The sequence below is a fragment of the Rhea pennata genome, chromosome 22, assembly GCF_028389875.1.
Source record: "Rhea pennata isolate bPtePen1 chromosome 22, bPtePen1.pri, whole genome shotgun sequence".
Lineage (NCBI taxonomy): Eukaryota > Metazoa > Chordata > Aves > Rheiformes > Rheidae > Rhea > Rhea pennata.
This window is the reverse complement of record NC_084684.1, coordinates 6,659,218-6,678,024: the sequence shown is the minus strand read 5'-3', so window position 1 is coordinate 6,678,024 and position 18,807 is coordinate 6,659,218. Positions and strand designations below refer to the sequence as shown.

General features: G+C 36.7%; 1 protein-coding gene across 7 annotated transcripts; it reads left to right on the top strand.

Annotated features, from left to right (window-relative positions):
* Positions 1-264: 264 nt before the first annotated feature.
* On the top strand, positions 265-18,779 carry SLC35E2B (solute carrier family 35 member E2B). Of its 7 annotated transcripts, none has more exons than XM_062593299.1 (12): positions 265-395; positions 1,736-1,863; positions 4,243-4,386; positions 6,524-7,048; positions 7,769-7,904; positions 9,098-9,225; positions 10,079-10,199; positions 11,189-11,242; positions 11,937-12,009; positions 12,716-12,861; positions 14,047-15,049; positions 17,370-17,431. In XM_062593299.1, exons 4-11 carry the CDS (start codon positions 6,724-6,726, stop codon positions 14,291-14,293), a joined length of 1,230 nt encoding a protein of 409 aa, XP_062449283.1. In that variant the 5' UTR covers positions 265-395; positions 1,736-1,863; positions 4,243-4,386; positions 6,524-6,723; the 3' UTR covers positions 14,294-15,049; positions 17,370-17,431. The 7 variants fall into 7 exon arrangements, with proteins under 7 accessions (XP_062449283.1, XP_062449281.1, XP_062449285.1 ...); XM_062593297.1 differs by lacking the exon at positions 265-395 and adding an exon at positions 681-785; XM_062593301.1 differs by lacking the exon at positions 265-395 and adding an exon at positions 681-785 and having other exon boundaries at positions 4,212-4,386.
* The last annotated feature ends 28 nt before the right edge of the window (positions 18,780-18,807 follow it).

Below are 18,807 nucleotides of genomic sequence, written 5' to 3'. Positions count from 1 at the left end.
GCAACAGAAAACAATGGCCGGTGGTTCCCATTTCCGTAGATTAAAGAGGTCTGGATTGACTTGAAAACTAGTGAACGTTGCTGCTTTTTGAGTCAGTTGTTCCCCTTTTTGAGTCAGTTGTTCCCCTTCACTGGAATTGCATTCCCTATAGCCTATTTTTTTCCCCTGCCAAATGATCATCCTGTAACCCTACAGTCCTCCCTTTGACCAGCTGCTGTAATAGTTAAAGAAATGGTTGTTTTGACAAAGATGGCACAGGAGAGGGCAGTGCTTCACAGGTGCACAAATCGGTATGTGCTGTAAAGAGGCTGGACTGAGATCACTGCAGTGCCCCCACCAGAGCGTCAGTGAGCAGTGCCATCACGGTTTTGGACCTAGCTTTCATTCAAACCAAGGTGAATTCTGAGTTTGTGCTTATTCATTGCCCTTCCATTTGTGCTTATAATGCAGAAGCTATTCTTGAAATCTCTGCTCCCCAGGGCTCACTTGCTCCAGGAATTGCAAGCAAGCAGGTCTCCTAGGGGGGTGGTTTGCATGGGAGCCAAAAACTTCATTTTTAACTGCAGAAGCAAGCTAACTTGGTTGCTGCCCACACTGGAAGAACATACAGGTTTTGTCCCCCGGCTGCGAGCCTTGCGGGCCTGCAAACGCCTTGACGTGTTTCCGCGCAGAATGCACACACACACACAGCTCTTCCCGTGGTCGGCTGGATTGAGGCCCTTTTCCACGGAGCCATCCTCACCCCTGAGGAACAGCAGGCGCTAGAAGAGGTGCTTTTCCTGCCGGTGCGTGTGCGTGGGGGGGCGTCTTTTATGTGAGCAGAGCTGCTTACTGAATCCAGTTACTGCGGGGTGAGCAAGCGGCGCAACGGGAACGCTACCCCGCGCCGTGAGCGGGCCGAGGCTGCTCGGCAGGCCGCGCCCCTCTCCCCAGCGGGGCGGAGGAGGGGCCGGGCCGCGGCGCCGCGCCGCGCCGAGCCGCGGGCTGGAGGCGGGAGCGGCGCGGCCGGGGAGCCGGGGGCAGGCGGCGGCCCGCGGGCGGGCGGGCCTGGAAAAGCCGAGGCTTGGTTTGGCCGGGGAGCGGCGCTTTGTTCCTGCAAGCACGCAATTACGGGCTCGGAAGCCTCCGGGTGCCCTCTGTGATCTCTTGCGTGGTTTTCTTGCACCGGAGTGTCAGGTTTCTGCCTGCAAGAGGGAAAACGGTCGTCAGACTCTGCTGGTACCGAATCAGAAGATTCATAGTATGTTGAAAGTGCTGTTTTTTAAAGATCGCTTTGGCCAAGCTCAGCTTGATCTCGTCCCTAGGAGGGAGAAGTCCGTGTTATTTCCTTTTTCTAACTTGCCGCAGCTGTAATTTTCTTCTCTGAAAATCCTTAAGACAGGAAGCTGGGGGTAACAGGCCAAAACTGAAATTGTATAGTGCTACTCTGTGATGGTCTGTCAATGAGAATGGAGAGAGCAGCTTCAAGTATGCAGTGCTCTTGTTGCTTCTAGTATGTTTTAAATGGTAAGATAAATAGGTGCTTTGGGACACAGAAATATGTGTGGAATCTGCCTGCGTGGTAGTTGATCCTGAATTCCTGAGGAGGGATGTTTAGGACTGAGCTGCTAGAAACGTAACTGATGTACAATAAAGCTATTTAAGTATTTTTTTTTAGCACATAGTATCTTCTTATTTGCATAGATATTCCTAGCTTTGAGGTTGTATTTACAATTTGTGTTCATAAATATCTTAGGTGCCCTCATCACCATATAATGAAACATAGTTTAGATATTCTACTTACCTGGGATGCTGATTTCTGTGCCTTTGTCAGTTTGGAAGCAATGTTTGGATGATCTGCGCTGCATGCAAGTAGATTAAGAGGTATGCTCACAAAGCTTTTGTTTGTTTTTCACCGTTAGATTAGCCTTAATTTCTCAAATATTTGCAACATTTTTGAGCTTTTATTTTTCTGTGCAGGATGTGAGACTGACTTTATAGAATTCTTTGGGGATATTTTCAAAATAATCTCTCTCTCCTTAGAGAGGTATACAAGGTGTAGCAAAGACTTTCTGTCTTCACTGTTACATGATGGTCATTACAAAGTTTGGAGCACTTCTAATGTTGGACAAACGAATGCAGTATGGAACTGTCAGTGTCATGTGTAACAGTGATTGTCAGAATCTGCTAAGCTATGTGAGAAATAATTAGACCTTCTGAACAAGGTGTGTCTGTTCTGAGGTCAGCTGCATGGCAGAAGAATTTTATATTAATTTTTTTGGAGTACCTGACAAACACTTGCAAATGAATATATCTTGATAATAAAAATATTCAGTATGCTTTATGAAAGAATATGTACAAAAGCAAGAGTTGTAATACATAGTTAAAAACACAGAATCAGCAGTGCCAGAAATGATGTGTTTTGTTTTCATTATAAATTGAGTCTTGATTAAGTATATGTAATTTTTAAAAGGTACTATATTCCTCTTTCATGTAACTTTTTGTCACTGTATGTGTTATATTTAATTGTATTATTTCAGTTTTAGGCAAAATCACTGGGTATGTTAAACAGTTATGTTGGCTTTTTCTATTTTCAGCATTCCCTTAATAATTAGGGTTAAAACTGCAGTTTATCATGAAAAGTTAATTTAAGTGAATACTAGTACAAAGATTTTGGAACCATGTTATCAAATAGTAATCTCATCAAAACAATCTGATACCCAGGTTGGTTTTGAATCTGGTTATTTTTATCTCTTGCCTTTTGATTTTTATCAAAGTCGTCTCTGAATAGACTTTTACCATTCTTGCTCTGTGCTTGCTTTTAGACAACATTGCAGTATGTCTCAGAATTAAGTGAACACAGCCCATCTGGCTGCCCGTACTTAATCTGTAGGTCTTTTGCAGAAAACCTTAGTGAAGTTCACGTCTGGAATGTTTCAGGGCCCTATTATAATATTGCTCAGTGCTTGCAACTGGATTTCCACAAGCTGCCCTCATCCTTACCTCTCTGGAGTTTTGGCAAAGGGGGACACAACATATACCTCCCCTTCAGAGAATGAGAATTTATTTGCTTTTGAACTATGTTAGAACATTGTGTTGTTGTAAAACCCTACATATGATCTATTCCTTGTTTGTTGTCTTCCTCCTTTACTTACTGTACTTTAGTGTGGAATGTTGCAGTTTAATTTGAAAACATTTCCTATGGTGGAGCTAGTAAAAAAGTACAGTGAGCATCATCTTGTTAACTTGTGTTGCTTTTGCATTTTACTTTTTGCAAAAACTTGGTGTTTCTTTTCTTCTGAGGCCTGCAGAAAACAATCGACTTTCTGCTGCTGTTACAATGAAAGGGGGAAACTGTATTGGGGACCTGATGTGGATTAGGAGTAACCTTTTTCCTGTAGCCTTAAATTTCATGAGCAGTTTACCTAGTTTGGTCTACTGAATGGCCACAAAAACGATTATTGTTGCAGGAATGAGCGAAGGAGAGACTATTTCAGAGGCGTTATGAAATGGTGCTAGTTTTGAAATGTTCATTAAATTGTGGCATCATTTCCACAAACACACTGTACAGATAGCTGTCATTTCTATATATTTGTGCAGTCTAGCTGGCAGCAAGATGATGTTTATTCCCATGAAGGCCTCTTGCATGCGATAAAAAATAATGTCAGTAATTTAGTAATCAAACCAAGGGGTAAGTTTGAATCTGATGCAAGTCTACCATAAAGTAATCAGTATAGTTTTTCTCTTCCCATATGACTACTCTGTTAAGAACTGAAGGGACAAAAATATTTTAAAATAAAAACCAGATGCTTGGAAGCATTTTCAGACAACGTCTTCTTTAATTTTCTTCACCCTTAAATTCTTTGAGAAAAGGCTGACACTCTGTTCTTGTTTTAAGCTTGAAGACAGTATATTTCCAATAAAATTTAAGCTTGAAGACAGTATATTCCAATAAAATACTACGAACAGAAAGGGAAAAGGAGTGTGAATGCAGCAGTCTTACAAATTTGGTGTCTTCATGCATATGAAAGTGAGTTGTCGTCAAATTGATTGGTAATTAGTTATTTCTCATACAGTCTGGATTTGTATGAGTCTCTCAAAGCTTGTACTCCAAATAGATTTTTTTTTTTTCAACTTTACTACAATATTTTTTATTTCTACTGTAGTAAAGATGAGACAAGATGCAAAGAACAGTGTAAAATGCACTGCATGCTGTTTATTCTTGTGAGCAGGAAAATTCAATGTCTGTGTGTAAACCAACAGAAAGAGTCTACCATCCTCTGCTACATTTTCATCTATCGGTAAACATCAACTGCGAGTTGGTCTTAAGGGAAGAAGATTGAATTAGTCCCAGATGAAGAACTCTTTCAGCCAATTTAAGACCTTCCAGCTGATTTTAGACAGCAGGTCAGTAATTTGGGGCATGGGTTTTAATTGCTTTTCAACTTGCTGCCATATGTGGAATCAGTGATAGTAGATATGATATAGCAGTGATGCTGAGGCTGGGTGTTGTGTTTTACTTAATTGCTTTTGGTTTTAATAGAGCAGCATAAAGAGAATAATTATTAACAAAGTTGTGATAACACTTAATAGTTCTGAATGTACAGGAATTTTTTTAAAGACCTAAAAAAAGGAATCAAGGATCAAGTTTTCCTTTCAAATTCTCTTAAAGAATGCATGCCCTCCTTTAAATTGACTAGTTTTCTGTTAAACTAGGTTAACTTGAATATATAGATTAATGTGAATGTGTTAATAAGCATTGTATCTCAGTGTGCTGTGAGCATGATTTACTGATAAAAATAGTGGAAAAGGATAAGGGAATAGGGATGAAGGCCTTCTGTGCATTGCTGTAACAACAGAAATATAATACATGAGGAATGGAACTTTTCAGTGTAGAGTAGCTGCTGTTTAGGGTTTTGAAACTGACAGTGAAATTTAAATCTTTAGTACATCTTCGTGAATATTTGGGGGCTGTTGCACTGGACATTAAAAAGCATGAATCATTGAATCAATAAGGTTGAAAGGGACCTCTGGAGATCATCTAGTCCAACCCCTCTGCTCGAGCAGGGTCACCTAAAGCGTGTTAGACAGGGTTGCGTCCAGGCGGGCCTTGAATATCTCCGGAGAAGGAGACTCCACAACCTCTCTGGGCAGCCTGTTCCAGTGCTCTGTCACTCTCACAGTGAAGAAAGGAAAAGTGTATCATATTCACCTTAGCAAACATGATAAAATAACATAAATTCAGTGCAAGTATACTAGCTGTTGTTAGAACTCCTATATTTTTGCTTACCACTCATCTTTTCCTGTGCTATTTTTGATACACTGTAGTGTTATGGTCTCATTTCAAACAGTTTTGCCTAGATGTCCATGATTAACTTCCAACTTGAGAATGACTTTTTAAACTCCGTAAGGTTCACCATCTTGTTCATCCACCAAATGTGATTGTAGATAACAATATTCCAAATTTAATTTCCCCTAGTGCTCATTCATCGTGGAGCAAAAGAGGTCCTGTCTGTCATTTCTTTCTCATCTGTGTCATTCTGTTTTCTTTTGAAAATACAGACTGAAATACAGACTTCAAAATAGAAAGCAATAAATACAATTATAGGTTTTAAAGTTGCAGATAAAATGCTCGGGTGCAATTCTTTTCTGTCGTAGTATACACTTTGCATCTGTTAGCATTACGATGCTACCATTACATGACTTCAGAAGAATAAAGGTCAGGATGTGTTTTTGTTGTTCTCTGTACTATTCTACTGTAACTCACCAAATTCACATAACTTGTAGGAGGGGAAACCTCTGGTGGCAAAAAGATCTAGTGCTGCCTTCTATCAGGTAAAAAAGAAAAGGGGGAGGGATTTGTGAATTATTGCAAATACTAATCACAGAATCACAAGATATAACTGTGCTACAGTAGCAAAATAAGGAACACTGCGTTATTTAGAAGTAATTAAATTCAGAACAAGTCTGCATGGAAAACTCTTGGATATATTTTCCTGCTTTGTTCACGTAATTCACCTAGTTACTAGGACAACGGAAGTTAAATGCTTGTTTACTGGAAGTTACAGTCCTTGATTACTGATAGCTCACTTTAACTCAAGATTATGGTAAGGGGTAAGTAGTACTAAGGGTGCATGCTTCTGCCCAGGTTTCTAAGTTATGAAGATTCTTCTGTAGTGATTATAAGGATACCTTAGACTGAGACAAAGATGACTGTAGAATCTTGAAGAAGAATTAATTATAACTGAAAAGGCTGTGTTGACATACTTTAGATGGAGAAAGAACTTAAGAACAAAATGGTTTTGTGTGTGGGTGCATATACATACTTAGAATAAAAAATCTCCTAGGTAAGTTCTTAGTCCTTCATCTTGGTATCATGGTCATATTAGCAGGGCACAATACAGTCTGAAAGACAAGGCACAAAGGTCTTTTTATCTTCAATAAACTGACAGTGAAATGTGATGTTTTTGCTGTGCTAGGGATTTAAAATGTCATGATGTTCAGAGCTATGTTGTTTTCCTTTCTTCTCTTTTCTCATTCTCAGGCACAAAAAGTGGAATAGACCACATGAAGAAGCAAGTGAAGTTTACTTTTTGCAAGATCTTATTTGGAGGACCAAACACACTTTTGCAAGCCATTGGAGATGAAGGATTAATCATATATTTTTGTTTCCTTGAAGTAGCACAGTGTACTTAGTCAATGTTGCTTTATATTAAGGACAAACATTAGTTTCTTGACGTCAGCATGTCAACTGCAGCAAGTACTCAGACACTGGAGGAACCTAATCCTCCCCTCCTTGAAGAAAAGCCAAAGGAAAAAGCATTATTTCAGTTAGGCTCATTCTTTGCTAACAGGAGTGAAAAATTTGTAATTGCTAGAAGTGATAGTGTACCAGAGGAGAATGTTCTGAAAATAACTATCACAGAGACTACAGTCATTGAGTCAGACTTGGGCATCTGGAATTCCCATGCTCTCATCTACCTCACTTTGTGGTTTTTCTTCAGCTTTTGCACTCTTTTTCTTAACAAATACATCCTTTCATTACTGGAAGGAGAGCCCAGCATGCTAGGTAACCTTACCTTTCTTTGACGCTTTAACTACATTGAGATATTTGACAATATCAGATCCTTCTGTATAAAGTTGTGGGAATAAATCGTTCACTTGAAGTGAAAAAGACCTTTCTAGGTGATGTGGGGTGGATCTTGAAGCTGGGAAATTGTGAGTTGTAACCTTGACCTCTAAAGGGAGTTGTGACACTGTCCCTTCCTCCCCTTGTCCCTCTAGTCTTTGAAAGAGAGAACAAAACTTTGTTCATAGAGAAGATGTAAAATGGTGTTTGAAAAAAAAAAAGTGCTGGAAAGAAAAATGTAATTAAATTTTCTGTTTTCTGTATTGTAGGGTAGTGTGAGCCTTTAAGAAAATTAAGTCTGGAGTTAATTGTTTCCAGAGTTCTTTAGATTAATTTGTTTGTAGAAATGCAAAAGTTGCCTTCACATGACCACTATTATCTGATAGGCTTATTTTGCCTCTTTTTTTTTTTCTTTCTTTTCAAGGGGGAAACAAAGTGCATTTTATCTGTGTGCCAGATTTTATATGTATATGCCACCTTTATGCTGTATTCTGCCACCTTACTGGTAGATGTAGGAGTAAAAGGGCTTTTGTGCATATTCGTAAAATTTAGATAATAGTGGCTATGTTTCTTAAATACTAAGAATACTGCAGATTGTCATGTTGCTTGATTCTTTCTGATTTCATCATCTTACGATTTGTTTTCCCCATCTTTCTTTAGGTGCTGTTCAGATGCTTTCAACTACCTTTATTGGCTGTATTAAAATGTTTGTTCCATGCTGTTTGTACCAGCACAAATCACGCATCTCGTATCCACCCAATTTCATTATGATAATGCTGTTTGTTGGATTAATGAGGTAAATGGCTAAATTTTCTTAGAGATTTATCTGATTGCTTCATTGTGTTCCTCTGTAGAAAACCTATGTTTTCATGGCTTTCTTCCTTTTCTTTCTTGGATTAGAAAGCATTTAGAACAGTGTTCACCTGCTCCTTTGTCCCCTCCCAAAAATAAGAATCACAGGACAATTTTGTCTTTAGTTCTTTTTCCTAACTACTATGTTTCTTTTTCCAGATGCCAATTTTTGAGCTAGTTTAGCATTCTGTTGCAATTAACCTCTTTTAAGACATACTCTAACATGGTCTTTCCATTTGCTGTTATTTCTTGTTTTCGTTTGAGGCTGGCATTTGTTTAGTATAATAGCATATATTATAATGTTGCTTTGTTCTATCACCTTTGCCAGCATTTTGCCTCAAAGGTGATACAGACTGTTAACATTTACTTTTTAAAAGTAAGTATTTGCTGTATGCTGGGATAGCATCAGTCTGTGATCTAGGAGAGAGTATATGGTTTGATTTTCTTCTACACTACAAAAGTGATACAGGATAAGAGCATTCATATTAATTCAGAACAGCTTTATTTTAATAACTGTACAGTCTTACTGATTAATTTCATAGTTTAAAGTATGAATAAATGTTCAGCATACTTAACTTACAGTACAGATGGATGGCTACAAGTGTTAAAGTTTCATTAGCAAATTACTGTTTATTGTAGAACTGTATTAACTGATTTTAACTTAAGCCTACTGAAAATCTTAGCTTAAAACATTGTCAGCTGAGGCTTGATTACTGAGTGGCTTTAAAAGTAAGCTTTATGGATTGTTAGAGGTCTATTGTACATGATGTACAGACTGCACCTGATAATTGTCTAAATGTGCCCTCGTTCTTGCTAACTAAGTACAAATGTTTAAGCTGCTGCAAAGGGAATGATCTGATGCATTATACCATAGCATACTTGATGCATATTACACCATAGCAGGTGCTATGGACTGGAAGTATGTAGCTGGTCAGTTACTGCAGTTCAGTCAAGCTATCAAAGTTTGGCAACTTGATTGCTGGCTACGCTCATCCATGTTTTTACTTACTGTAGCTCAATTTTATATATTACTAGATAAATTACAGTGCAGTTGTTTCCTAGGCTGGATATCTAAAAGATGATGTTTAAACATTATATTATTCTCTGCTTAACTTTGTCTGTTATTCTCTTTTACAGATTTGCAACAGTAGTGTTAGGGCTTGTCAGCTTGAAAAATGTGGCTGTTTCGTTTGCAGAAACAGTTAAAAGCTCCGCACCTATTTTTACTGTTATTATGTCTCGAATGATATTAGGAGAATACACTGGTAAGTACTTCACTGTTAAAATATGATCATTTTGTGTAATGCTGTGGGTTACTTGGCCTTGACAGGGAGATTCCACCAGAATGGGTAAGTAATTGGATGAAACTGGCAGAATTATTCCATTTGAACACAGTAGATAGAGTACATACAAGTGAAAAATGATTTGTTTCAAGACAACTGTTTAAAGGCAATTTTGGTTTGAAGTTCTTTTTCTGCCAAGAGATATCATTGTACCTTTAAATAGTTCTGTGTGCTCCTTTTTTTGAGGATAACTTGTTGATCTGAATTTAAAAATCCTGAATTTATTTACTGGGATCACTCTGTGGCTGAAAAATAAAAGCTGACTTTCCAGAGTTCAGCTCCACAACATAATTTTCTTTTGATTGCATGCTTGAAGCTATTTGCTTGAAGAGATTTTGCTTCTAACCAATTACAAGTCAGAGGAGTAATACAGAAGCCATTCAGTTTTTGTGCTGCAAAGCCCAAATGACAGAAGGCTGAAATGCACCAGAAAAATACTAGTTCAGTTACAGAGTAAGAAGAGTGAATATTATTTTTTTCTGCTATTTGGTGACAAAGATTAAATGAAAACAGGCATCAGTCTATTTCCCTTTTCCAAAGTAGATATTTTCATCACTGAGTATGTATCCATATTGTCTTCCAGAGCACGTTGTTATTGTTTGAGATCTCATTTTAGAACCTCTGTAATTTAAAATCCTTTCAAAGAAGTTTTTTTTTTTCTTTTAACTAAAGAAGTTAATCTGGAATTGAGACTTTTTCTAACTATATTATCTGATGTGTTGTATTGGAAGTACAATAATTAAATACAGATTTTAAACTTTCTGTTCATTTGCAGGATTGTTGGTTAATCTTTCTCTCATCCCTGTTATGGGTGGGCTAGCTCTTTGTACAGCTACTGAAATCAGTTTCAACATTCTGGGTTTCTCAGCAGCTTTATCTACTAATATCATGGACTGGTAAGGCATAATGAAGGTTGCATGTGTGGAATAGAGGAATTTTATTTGTTACAAAATTGGAGAAAATTACCTGTAGTTCTTGTATACTACATTTAAGCTTTGGTATTTAAAAATTATTTTTAACTAGTTACTCTTGGGATGAAAAACCATATCTGTTAGGATTTGTGAGATAAAGAACAGTACAACTTTGTGACTTCAAGACAGAATTAATTTAGAAATACTAGGATCACTCTTCTTATTTTTATTAAGAGATGATTTACAAAATTATTCTGTTGTACATCATCAGGATGGCAAATGGTGAGCAGCTTTAAAACTAGTATGCTGGCAAGAACACTTGAGAATTTTAGTTTCTTGCATGTGAAATAGTTTTGACACATACTGATTTAGAGAATGGTGGTGGACTGAGTTGGATTTTACATATGAATGTGTCATTTTCTGTGAAAGTTCTGAGTTTAGGTCTAAATTTATTTTGGATGCTTCTTTCCAAAATAAGGTAGACTTGGTGAGTGTTTTGTGGTCTCTCCCCTCTTGCTCTGGGTATGATGATTTATTTTGGCATTGTACACTTTGCACTCTTAATTATAGCAGAGGTTCAGGCATGAGAGAGGACTGTATTCATGCTTTATTTTAATACAATGAATGCAAATCAGGTGTCATATTTTACCTTGAAAGTAAAACTTTTAGGGTATATTACAGAATAGTTATTTTGTAGATAAATGCATTAAAGTAGCAAAAGTGTGTACTGGATTTTTCTTCCCTGAATATGTTTAGCTATGAATCATACTTTAAAATATTTTATTTAAATCCCTAGAGTATTTAGAAGAAAATAGAATTCAAACTGAGCTTTGTTTATGTGAATAAAAATTGTGAAGACAATGTCACCTAATGTAATGTATTCCACAGAAACAACTGTCTTTCTCACAGTTTTTGTTCATTATATCTAAAATCTATAGGTAAGTGTGTTTTTTCTTTTTTTTTTTTTTTTTCAGTTTGCAAAATGTCTTTTCCAAAAAACTACTCAGTGGAGATAAATACAGATTTTCGTAAGTATTTAAAATAGCTCAAGTTTGTTGATAATAGAAGGACCTTGGGCTGCATGAGGTAACCCATTAGTTGTGATTAGATTGTACTAGACTATTTTTTTTCCTTAAGCTCTTTGCAGTTTTAATCTAAATGATTTTGTCAGAAAAGAAAAACTCATAAATTCTCAGGTCCCACTGTGGTAGGGAGGAGTCATGATCAGCTAAAACTCTCAGCATACCCAAAATGAGTCATCTTTATACAGAAATGTGTCCTTATCCTGTCATATCCAATCATAAAACTTCCTTTAACATTATCAGTCTTACAGAAGCAACCTTCAGTACCCACTCCACATTTTAACTATGAAACATGTGAACCAGTAGTAAAATAGTGTGATAAAATATGTTCTCCCAAATATGTTCTCCCTCTCTCGCTCTCTTTTTTTTTTTTTTAAAAAAAGACTATAAATTTTTCAGAAGTAACTGCAGAAAACATCAAGCCTTTTATCTTCAATCTGTCTCAGCCAACTTGGAAAGCAAAATACCATCTTTCCAAGAGATTGCTCAATTTATTGTCCCCAAGGCTTGGTAGATGTTTTTTTTGTGTTACTTTTTGATGTCTGTAAATGCAATAATGAGGCTTCTACTTAAATTTGATGCAGCTTTCTTCAGTTCTAAGAAAGTAGATTTTACTAATTTCTTTGTTTGTCCTTTGTAGAGCCCCAGAGCTTCAATTTTATACCAGTGCTGCAGCAGTGGTTATGCTTATTCCGGCTTGGATATTTTTTATGGTAATTTGAATTTGCTACATTGATGTATATTTTCTTATTGACTTGTGAGCATAACCTTAGGTTTACCTTTCATCCTTCCTGTTTTTTAAAATCACCCTGGAATGCATTTCCAAGATTGCATTCCAAGAGATGCAAGAGATTGGAAAAAAATATGTTCAAAGAAAAAAGGTTAGTATAGACATGACTTGCAAAGTGACCCAGAAAGTGTGATTTTAATTTAAATGCACCAATTCAGACAAAATCGTGATTTTTTTTTCCTCTAAAATCCTGACATATTCAGATAAAGACTTAAACAAATGCTAAATACTTGTTGACTTTTTGCTTATATTCACATGATATGCAACAGTATTAACTCTCTGAAAGCAAGATTGACATGATGTAAGTATAAATTGTCAGAAGATAAATATGAATCCTTATATTGTCATATAATAGTGTTCAAAGGAGAAGATACGTCACAGACAAGCAGAGCGCCCAGGAAAGTTCATTCAGATCAGACCTGGGTTTCTAGTGTATTCTTTTAGAGGAAAAATCATATTTTGAGGCTATAAAGATTCTGCATGTTTTAGCTTTTACTTTGCTGGCATTTTGATGAAAAACAAGTATTTGTTTATAATAATAATAATGATTTTGTTTTTTTAGACTTGGAGAGAAGTTTGATTCTAGATTTATTTATAAATTAGTCTTAAAATCTTCTTTTTGCATTTAGGACGTACCGGTAATTGGGAAAAGTGGAAGGAGCTTCAGCTACAACCAAGATATCATTGTACTTCTCTTAATAGACGGAGTCTTGTTCCACCTGCAAAGTGTTACAGCCTATGCCTTGATGGGAAAAATTTCTCCTGTGACTTTCAGGTAAAAATTTCATATCAGGATCACTATTTTTTCCTTCATATTTCTGCTTTGGAACCAGGTAGTAAAGGTGTTGTGCAAATAAATAATGTAAATGCACAAATGCACCAAATGCAAGAGGAAAATGAGTCAGATCCTACATACCCCTAAAACTACTTTTTCATTCTCCTTCATGGCATGAGGAGAGCAGCTTTTGACTCAGGCTGTTGACCTGAGGGGACGGGCGCTCATGTTTAGCAGGAGTGCTGCATTCAAGTTTAACAGCTCTTCCGTAAAAGTGGTTAACCAGACCAAAGAGAATCAGCAGAACCTTAGACGAAAAACTAAGCATCCTTTTGCTTGAGTGATAATAAGGCAATACTTACATAGTAGTGCAGTGCAGAATATGACCAATCAGTTCTGTATAGCCATTTCTGAAGCATGGCACCAGCACAATGGGTTGTATTTGTATTTTCACATACGCTTTTAAGACAGCTCCATCTATGCTGTCAGATATATACTGCAGCTTTGCTAGGCTATAAACAATTATGATTCAGTAATTGGTCATTTTGTATGAATAGCCTTGTGGCTTGCAGGGTCATCCTGGTTCTAAACTTTCAAGGCTTCTCCTGTCTTACGCTCTCATGTGTCGCTGCCTCAGTCTTGTGATCCTTTGCTGTTTCACACATTCTTGTTTTGAAGTTGATAGTTCTATCTACACAACATCAGGATGTAAAAGCATATATGCATATTTATGCAAAGAAAAAATGTCTTAGCTATGTGTTTTAATATTATTGATATAGGTTAGAATTTGGTTCTTTTCAGGTTGTAAATAGTATATGGCCTGAATAGTGAAATGCACTTAAAAATGTATAGTTATGTTGCTGGTGTTCTGTTGGCATTTAGGGATGTCTGCATTAGCTACAAACAAATTGCTAGCACTACTGCATAATTAAAAATAACCAAAATAAAAACCTCTTTGGAGAGGTGAGTTACTCATATTAGCTCTGAAATTAAGATAAGTATAAAGTACTAGTGCCAATATACAAGCAGTCAGATTATACTAGCTTAACTAGGAAGAGTTGCATTGGGTTTAGTGTTTAAAAAACAAACAAAATGAAAAAGTCCCACTACATTAGAGCACGAAGAATAAATTGTGTGGGATATTCGAAAGCTTTATTGGGCCTTAACTTTTATATTCCTTTCCAGTGTTGCTAGTACTGTGAAGCATGCACTATCAATTTGGCTAAGTATTATTGTATTTGGTAACAAAATCACAAGCCTCTCAGCTGTTGGGACTGTACTAGTGACAATTGGAGTTCTACTATATAACAAGGCAAAGCAACATCAGCAAGAAACCATACACAACCTGGCAGTTGCAGCCCCGCAACCTGCACAAAGTGCAACTGAAGATACTGAGCCACTAATTTCCAAGGATTTGAAACCATATGATTGATACGGCCATTTACTCTTTCAAAATGGCATTACTCAAAGGAACTCTTTCTGAAAGTGGTTATTTCTTCAGCAGTTGAGGATCATGTGCTTCCTTTGAGTTCACAGCAAATCAAGACTGGCATTTGAAGCCAAGAGAAAGCAATGGGAAGAATCTGGTAGGCCTTGATTTACTGAGAAACTGATATAGAGAACAGAGGACCTAGTGTCATATAATGTGGTAAATGCAGGCTTTGTAATCTTTTCTTGACTGCGAATAATATACAAGCCTATATTAGAAAAGTCATCAATGTTTTGTAGGAAAATGATTCCTTTCTCCACCAAAATAACGTGAAAAAAATCACTGTATTCTGCTTGCTTGTTATAGAATGAACCTGGTGCTTAACTGATATTCGTAGCTGTTTGTGACTGTACTACATCCTTTATCATTTGTTTGTGTGATGAAGCTGGAAGGAAGAACCCTCTTCTCTCCCAACAGATGACTTATTTTGGTCTACATTTAGTTCAAGTAAACTGTGGAAATTATTTTATGCTCCCAAAAAACGATCAGCAACTATTTCTGACTACAAAGCTAGCAAGGAAAAGTGATCTTTTTTTTCTATGTGAAAATGTTGGAGCTTAGTTTTGTATTGACAGTATTGAAATGCAAATACATACCTATGCTGTATAAAGCAAAAGGTTTAAATAAATATTCTCAATTGCTCACAGGTAAAAACCACTGAAAATCTATGGTGATAAAGGAGACAGGATTCATATTTCTGTAAGAAACTATTTTAATTATTTAAATGTCTTGCAGTTTGCATTCTATTTCTGTTATGAGGAAATAATTCAATTTTTTATTTCTAAAAGTGCAACAAAAATACTACCTTTTAGACACTCAGGGTAACAATTTTGTCCCTGGCCTATGTGCAAAGTGTTTCTGTCATTTCCAGTTGTGTGAAATGTCTCGGAGGTATCTGTGACAAAGCTGGAAGAGAGATGACTTACGGGGCAAATTTTAACCATAAACTGAGGCTGCATCTTTGTTTCTGTTGCTTTTAATGATTTCTAAATTTAATGTGGTAGGCTGTTAGCTTTTGTTTCTTGCTAGATAAAAGATCAGAAGTTCAATTTTTTGCTTTTCCTTTAAAAATACTAAATTTTTCTGTAATGAGGAGAATATGAGCTTTTTTTTTTCAAAAAAAAGTACATGATGTGCTACAGCATCTGGAAAAACCTTCAAATTGATTTTTGGGGAAAAATAACAATTAAAATTAGCTTATTTGTAATAATTGCCTCTCTTCTAAAAGATAATAGCTTGTCATTATAAGCTTCGATAAAGTGATCTTTACAATAAAAATAATTTTTCCTGAGGAGGCCAAAAATGTGTTCCCAAGGTAGGCTACCTGAACAAGCCTTTCTTCTGATTCTATTCAATTAGCATGTGTTTATTTCTGTTGTATTATACTTACTTTAGGTCACACTATTATATAGGACTGGTTGCCTGGGGTATACACCCTGAAGATTCTTACAGGGGAAAACATGTAACTATGAGGTAGAATTCTGTTTTTCAGTTCTTTTGGTAATTATGCATTTATTAATCTCTGTAGATTTGGCAGAACCCAAAGTCTATTTTGCATTCTGTTTCTACCTTTCTAGGAAGACGGGAGGATAAGTGGCTTTCAGGTTGTCTAGCTCAGTTTTTCATGTGATCTGCTTCATTTTAAAAGGTAGTAGGCTTTTGCCTTTCCTGGCAAGGAAATGTGAACTCATACAGCCGGGAGGATTTTGCAACTTTTAATTTCTAGCATACTGGAGTTTCTTAGTGGATGATTTAGCCCTACCTGCTCTGTGGTGGAGAGGATGAACAGGAGGGCTTTTGTTTTCTTTTCATAGTGTTTTCATCTTTTATATACAGTCCTCTTGGCCTTTATTTTTATTAGGCTAAACGAACCAACCTTTTTTATTAATGACTTGTAAGAAAGGCCGCTCTTCCTCTTCCTTAATATACTGCTTTAAAATGTTACGCAAAAGGTAGCATTTGCTTTTTTTGCTACCTTACTGTATTTATTTCTATGTATCCCTTCTATTAAAACAACAGAAATTTACAGCCCTGCATGAAAGCTCTTGGATTCTTATCATTGCCTGGGTTGAAAGACCTTTGAGGTGTTTTAAACTTCAAAAATAGTTCTCCAAATAGTGTTCCTCTTGGAAAACATGGACAACTGCACATTTCCAAAAGCGAAATGTATCAACTTATTAGAATCATGCATAACAACTGAGAATGTCCTTCTGTTACTGCATCAAAATGGATATACAACTCTATTTCTGGGATTTTGTGCAGATTTCAGTATATAAATACATAATTAATTAAATGTGACTACTAGTAGTAAGTCAGATTACTGCAGGTTTAACAAATAGCAATATTAGGCATGTAATATTTTTGTTTATGGTTTCTGAGAGAGGATGTTTCACTTAACTAGGCAGAGTTTTGTTTCTTACTCCCTCCCCCAATGCTGAAATGATACAAGTGCTTATTGAAGAAAACACATAGATTCTCAAATGTAAGATGTTACTTGCAGCAGTTAACATCTCCAAAAAGACAAATTTCCTAACTTAAAACATTATGTAATGAAACAACTGTGCATGCACAGTAAGTGCAACATGCACTTACTGTATTTTAGCCTCTCTTCATGGTGAAGTACTTTTATCTGCATGTATTCTTAACTGATATTCCTACAAAACTTTTAAGAATGGCCCTTCTCACACTGAATTCATGTAAATTCTCCTTCATCATGTATTAATTCTGTTACTATTATAAAAGTGACTTTTTGAATTGTTCTTTGGTATCATGCTTTATTCAAATGCATAATAAAAATAATCCTTTATGCCTATCCCTATAATTACATACAAAAAAAAGAACAAAAGAGATACATGCTGTGATTGTTTCTCCTTTTCTGGCACTCTACTCTGTCTGTATTTTTATTGCTGAGTGGGAAGAGATTGGCAGTTATTTATTTCTTCCTGCCCAGTGGTAAGACTGATGTATTATATGAAATAGATTTTTTGACAATTAATTAGTGATTTTTGTTACTTTCCAGCATGGCCATTGGAGATCTGTTTAATCCCACTCAGTCTGTGAGCTCCCAAACCCAGCACATGCACTGTGTAGAATGACGTTGTACTTCAGAACTAGAGTGTAAGCCTTGTTTTTTTCAGTATAAATTTGGGATTAGAATGATAATTGTACTGGAATCATGATTTGAGAAAATGTTTGTTTTGCAGCACAGCAGTTTTGTTTGGGTGGTGAGGCAGCCTGCTGTGTATGAAAAATACTCTTTTGTCAAAGGTGTTACACTTCCTGGTGATACCTCTTTTCAAGTTGATCTCATTCAGCACATGACTCGCTCTAGTCTCCTAAGAGGCTGGCTCTAAGGGTGTTTTGTGCAAGAAAAGGCATTTTGCATTCAGTAGGGCAATGTTGCTGGTGTTCAGATTTATGAAATAAGTCTCAGTCTTGCTACATTTCTAGCCAAATAAAGACATAAGCTTCTCAGTTTGTGTGCACACTTCCAACTGTTACTGGTCATAATATGTAAGGTTACACATTTAATTTTGGGAACCTAATCACTGAAGATGTTCATTAAGACAATAAAGGCTGTGACGAGTCTGCTTTCTAAATAAACTTTGTAGCGTTAAGACATGCATCACCCTTGGGACTGCAGCTGATTTTTGGGCTCATCACTCATGTTCTTAGGATTCTTTGAGAAAGCCAAGCTGTCTTGGTGCTTGCTGAAGAAAAGCATTTACTGTGGTTAGTTTCTGGACTCTTTCTTAAGATGGCATTTCTTAAAGGTCACTAGTTTGACTCTTTAAGTTGATTGACAGCCTGATGAGCAGAGACTACAGCTGCGACATACATGCTCCTCTCAGTCTCAGTGAATGATGTAGAAGATACATGAAAGGCATTTATTTGTAGAGACAACTGTTCAGTTCTGTGACAGTGATACGGATTTAGACTCTTAGAGCCCAATCTTGGCCAATCTAGTCATGCATTTATTCGTGAAGGAAAGTGAAATGCTGCTTTTGAGACAGGCAGAAGCCTTTTGACAGAAAACCGTGGAGGAATATGAGGTGCGTTTATAACCTGGGTATTGACATTTAAGTGATTGCTTTTAAATAGCTCTTGTTCTGAGAAACTTGAAGATGTTGTAGCTGTAGTTGCTTGTCAAAGCCAAAACTTTGTCTACGTGATACCAAAATACGAGCGTGCAACTGACATAAAAATAGTATTTTGTACATGTTTTGTGAAAATAGTTTGCATATGTGCTGTTGGCTGTTTATGTGAGGTGTGGATACTTTCGAAGTAGTGCAGCTGCCGTGGCTGCAGCCAGGTAGCTGTGCCCAGCTGTCGCTGGTAGCACGTGCAGGATCGCTGTTAAATCCTGTGGATGTTTAAAATTGTTCCTGTGTTTTAATGAATCATGAAAAGAATAAAGTTTCCGCAGATTCGCCCTGTTCCTTGGCACTGCTGCGCCG

What these genes read in the sequence shown, in the direction of transcription:
- SLC35E2B (XM_062593299.1), top strand. Translation starts at nt 6,724, where the DNA reads ATGTCAACTGCAGCAAGTACTCAGACACTGGAGGAACCTAATCCTCCC. An exon ending in TCTACTAATATCATGGACTG is followed by an intron (nt 10,200 to 11,188) that starts GTAAGGCATAAT and finishes TTTTTTTTTCAG; the next exon opens with TTTGCAAAATGTCTTTTCCA. An exon ending in CGGCTTGGATATTTTTTATG is followed by an intron (nt 12,010 to 12,715) that starts GTAATTTGAATT and finishes TTTTGCATTTAG; the next exon opens with GACGTACCGGTAATTGGGAA.